The sequence below is a fragment of the Clupea harengus genome, chromosome 12 (genome assembly GCF_900700415.2).
Source record: "Clupea harengus chromosome 12, Ch_v2.0.2, whole genome shotgun sequence".
NCBI classification, from domain to species: Eukaryota; Metazoa; Chordata; class Actinopteri; order Clupeiformes; family Clupeidae; genus Clupea; species Clupea harengus.
Genome location: NC_045163.1, coordinates 25,367,349 through 25,372,348, shown reverse-complemented (window position 1 = coordinate 25,372,348; position 5,000 = coordinate 25,367,349). Strand labels below are relative to the sequence as shown.

Sequence of the window (5,000 nt, the reverse complement as noted above, 5' to 3'; positions counted from 1 at the left end):
TGGGCTTGCCCAGTGTGAAGAACATATGGCCTGAGTGTCTGGTCCTTCTCTTCCATCGTACACACACACACACACACACACACACTCACTCTCTTTCCAACCTCACACACACTCTCTTTCCCGCTCCCGCTCACCTTATCTCTCTCTCTCTCTCTATCTATCTCTTTCTCCCGGGAACAGATGAGTTTAAGGGCCACTCTCTGCTCCAGGCGGCCCGCGAGGCAGACATGGCGAAGGTGAAGAAGACCTTGGCTCTGGAGATCATCAACTTCAAGCACCCGCAGACCCACGAAACAGCCCTGGTGAGACCCCGTAGCTCTCTCCCTCCGATAACACCTGCCACATGCCTTTAAGGGAGGGTATGCCACAAGCCTTTAAGGGAGGGTATGCCACCTGCCTTTAAGGGAGAGTATGCCACCTGCCTTTAAGGGAGGGTATGCCACCTGCCTTTAAGGGAGGGTATGCCACCTGCCCCTAAGGGAGGGTATGCCACCTGCCCCTAAGGGAGGGTATGCCACCTGCCTTTAAGGGAGGGTATGCCACCTGCCCCTAAGGGAGGGTATGCCACCTGCCTTTAAGGGAGAGTATGCCACCTGCCCCTAAGGGAGGGTATGCCACCTGCCTTTAAGGGAGAGTATGCCACCTGCCTTTAAGGGAGGGTATGCCACATGCCTTTAAGGGAGAGTATGCCATCTGCCTTTAAGGGAGGGTATGCCAGGGTTAGATGGCACAGACAGTTCTGTGACCTCCCCTATGCCCCCCTGCTCTTGCATCCCCGTCATGCTCTTCATGGCTGAGAATGTAGTCATCAGTTTCTGATTAAGTATTATTATTATTTTATAATAGTAAGAAGCGTTGTCATTAACATTAAACATTAACATTAAACAGTAATGTTAATGTCTGTTCCTCCACTCTATAGTCAGTGGATGACATGATGAACACATAACAATATGGAGTAGGACTTCTGGGGTGAACCAGGATGTTAAGCCCTCCCTCTATGACTGGGCTCAGAAATACATGTATTCTGATCACATGCGTGACCTCGTGACCTCGTGATTGACCTCTGCTCTCTGAAACTGGTCACTGTTGTACTGTGGGTGAGGAGGGTGTGTTTTGGGTCTGGAAAGTGTGTTTTGGGTCTGGAGAGTGTGTGTTTATGTTTATGCGTGTGCGTCTGCGCGCGTGTTGTGTGAACTGTTCTGAGGTGACTCAAGAGAGCGCTTGTCTTTGTTGTGTGTGTGTGTGTGTGTGTGTGTGTGTGTGTGTGTGTGTGTGTGTCCCGCAGCACTGTGTGGTGGCGTCTCCTCACCCCAAACGCAAGCAAGTCACCGAGCTGCTGCTGCGCAAGGGAGCCAACGTCAACGAGAAGAACAAAGAGTGAGTGAACCCTCCAGTCACACTATGCCTTCCTTTCTCTCGCTCTCTCTCTCTCTCTCTCTCTCTCTCTGTCTCTCTCTCTCTCTCTCTCTCTCTCTCTCTCTCTCTCTCTTCCTCTGTCTCTCTCTCTCTCTCTCTCTCTCTACCTCTGTCTCTCTCTCACTCTGTCTTTCTCTCTCTCACTCTGTCTCTCTCTCTCTCTCTCACTCTGTCTCTCTCTCTCTCTCTCTCTCTCACTCTGTCTCTCTCTCACTCTCTCTCTCTCTCTCTCTACCTCTGTCTCTCTCTCTCACTCTGTCTTTCTCTCTCTCACTCTGTCTCTCTCTCACTCTGTCTCTCTCTCTTTCTCTCTCTCACTCACTCCCTCTTGCTCCCTGCCCCAGGCCCTCTTTCTTGCTCTTACTTTCTTTCTCTCTCTCTCTCTCTCTCTCATCCCTTAGATGTGTCAGAATGTTTTTTAAGGTTCTATTTTCTCGTTGAAGACTTCTACTCTTTCTCTCTCTCTTTGTCTCTCTCTCTCGCGCCCCCTCTATCTGCCATCAAAGGAGTAATTATCACAGCATTTAGACAATTAGCCGAACATAATTGTCTCTTGGTCTTGTTCCCTCTCTCTCTCTCGCTCGCTCTCTCTCTCTCTCTCTCTCTCTCTCTCTCTCTCTTTCTCTGTTTAGTTTCATGATGCCGCTTCACGTTGCAGCAGAGAGGGCTCATAATGACATCATAGAGGTGCTGCAGAAACACGGGGCCAAGGTACGCATCACTTCCTGTCTAATCAATGCCGTAATCACATACACACACACACACACACACACACACACACACACACACACACACACACACACACACACCAACACTCTAATTTCCTCTTACTGCAGTTATAGCCTCAGCAAAGTCCCTTAAAGCAGGAAAGCACTCCTCTCCACAGATCAGAGGCTCAAGTAAACCAACACAGCTAATGCCGCACCTAAAGTAAAGAAAAAAAAAGATGAAAATGTCAATACCAGCCAAATCCCTTTTTTCAGACAAGCGCAGAGTCCTCAAAATGAAATCCTCCGTGGGATCAAACGCCCCTTCCCTCCCCGAAGCGGTATCCGCTTGACGTCACCGCGCGGCATGTTGAATAGAGAGAGAGAGATGGTGTGACCAGCTCACTGTCTATTCACTTGTGAATGAGGAGAATAGCATTCACTCACTCCCACTATCTGGCTCCACATTTGCCATTTGCCTGCCTGCCAGCCGTCCTGGTGCAGCGTGCTCCTTGATCACTGTGTGTGTGTGTGTGTGTGTGTGTGTGTGTGTGTGTGTGTGTGTGTGTGTGTGTGTGTGTGTAGAAGAGAGCAAATGAGAGTGCAGGAGAGAGAGGGTGCATGTTAGAGTGGGAGGAAACGAGGCACAGTGTAGTGTTGCAATATTTTTCAGCCGAATATTACATTGAGACAGCAACGGCAAGTATCGATATTCATTTATTTAATATTATGATTTTAATATTTATTTTGGTACTCTGATACCATTGCTTCTGAAGTCGCATGAGATGACGCAAGACCTTGTTCTTCTCTTGAGTCATGGTTGAAAATGGAGAGGACGTCGGAGAAGGAGTTTACCACGCACCCAATTGCAGAGTATTGCAGAATCGAATCTCAATACCTGCTATATTGTAAAGAATCACAAAAATATCATCTCGTGGCCCAAATATCACAATGGTATCGTAGCGTCGCCCTTAAGGCAACCCCACCCCTGGTGTGTATGCTGTTGTATGAGTGTGTGTATGTAAGACAGAGAAAGTGTGTTTGTGTGTGTATATATATATATATGTGTGTGTGTGTGTGTAGGGGGAGAGAGAAAGAGAGACAGCAGAGAACTGTTTCCGAAAGAACGCAGTGAAGTCGGCCGTTGGATCGTGTTATTAAATCAGCGGCATCAGCGGCCGGTGGGCAAATGAGTCTCCTGCCGATCAATGGGTGCTCTTTTCTCCGAGCGGCATCAGATAAGCATCGACAGATTGATTAGTCATCCTGCCGCCGCCACCACGCTGCTCACAGACCTGAGGCGATGCTGAGAGCGGTGGCTCTGTGCATTACCACGGCAGTCCCCCCCCCCCCCCCCCCCCCCCCCCCCCCCCACGGTTAGGATGGCCACGACATAAGTTATTTCACCGCTGGAAAATAAGTCCCCTGGCTTAGACTAGCCGTCTGACTCTACCTGACAGAATTAGAGGTTAACAGTGGTTAGTATGCAGTGGTTAGTATGCAGTGCTGCTCCTTGAAAGAAGGTTTGGAGGAAAGATTGGGACGTTGCAGGTGAACAACAATCAAGTGTCTTTCCCTCCTTTTCGTCTCTCCTCTCTCCATCTGCGGTGCTTTGAATACAATCGTCTGCATTACGCCTCTCTCTCTCTCTCTCTCTCTCTCTCTCTCTCTCTCTCTCTCTCTCTCTCCTGTCGAGGCGAGATGAAGGCTTCATCTGGCCCTGATACACCGGCCGCATACCTAAACACCCCCAACCCTAAACACACCCCAGTGCCTCAGTCCATCACTGCCAGGCCGTCTAATCTCTCTCCCTCGCTCCCTCGCTCGCTCGCTGACATTTCCACAGTGCTGTGCGGCTGCCGGGAGGCACTTAGCAGGGGAGCTGGGGGTGGTCTGGAGAGAGGGAGAGAGATGGAGGGAGGGAGAGAGAGAGAGAGAGAGAGAGAGAGAGAGAGGGCTGAGCTGAGGTGTGTGTCCATTTAGGAGAGGGAGTAAGGGAGAGAAGAAAAACAGGGAGAGAAAGATTTGTGGAGGATGGAGGGAGAGGGGGAGGGTGTTAGTTGACAAAGATGGGAGAGGGTGAGGAAAATAAGGAGAAAAAGATTGCTGCTGTGTAAAGGATAGAAGGCCTTGGCAAGGACAGGAGAGAGAGAAAGAGAGAGAGAGAGAGAGAGAGAGAAAGAGAGAGAGAGAGAGAGCAAGCAAGCAAGAGGAGGAGAACAGGACGTGCAGAGGAAAGAAAACAGGGAGAACAGATGAGAGCCCTGCTGTGGTGTGAGAAACCGGTTGCATTACCGGGAGAGAGGAGGAGGAAGAGGAGGAGGAGGAGGAGGAGGATGATTTGGTTTGTATCCGTATCAAAAAAAGATGAAGCAGAGAGAGAACAGCTGCAAGGAGAGACAGAGGGAGGACTGGAAGAAGGACAAGGAGATGAGCAGAGAGGAGAGGAGAGGAGAGAGCGCTCTGATGTGGGAAGGGCACATAGGAGGGAGAGGGAGGAGAGGAGAGGAGTGGAGGAAGGGTGGATGAGGTGAGAGGAGAGAGAGGAGAGGAGAGAAGTGGAGGGTGGAAAGATGGAAGAGAGGAGAGTGCTGCTGTGGGTAGGGCCCATAGGAAGGAGAGGGTGGAGAGGAGAGGACAGGACAGGAGTGTAGTAGAGGAAGGATGAGGTGAGAGGAGAGGAGAGGAGGGAGGATGGGTGAGAGGAGAGGAGAGGAGAGGAGGAAGGATGGGTGAGAGGAGTGAAGAGAGGAGAGGAGAGGAGAGGAGAGGAGAGGAGAGGAGAGGAGAGGAGGGAGGGAGGGAGGGAGCTGCTGTTGCTGTGAGGCGGCCCGGTGGTAAACAGATGGCACAGGTCTAGCCCAGCACTGAGCAGGC

At 50.8% G+C, this 5,000-nt stretch overlaps 1 protein-coding gene across 1 annotated transcript in view; it reads left to right on the top strand.

The window, feature by feature from the left end:
* tnksa (tankyrase, TRF1-interacting ankyrin-related ADP-ribose polymerase a) overlaps positions 1–5,000 on the top strand; it is a 70,933-nt gene that overhangs the window by 34,050 nt on the left and 31,883 nt on the right. Inside the window, exons 7-9 of the mRNA XM_031578501.1 lie at positions 181–302; positions 1,286–1,377; positions 2,049–2,127. Coding sequence (XP_031434361.1) covers positions 181–302; positions 1,286–1,377; positions 2,049–2,127 — 293 coding nt within the window. The remainder of the gene's footprint in view (positions 1–180; positions 303–1,285; positions 1,378–2,048; positions 2,128–5,000) is intronic.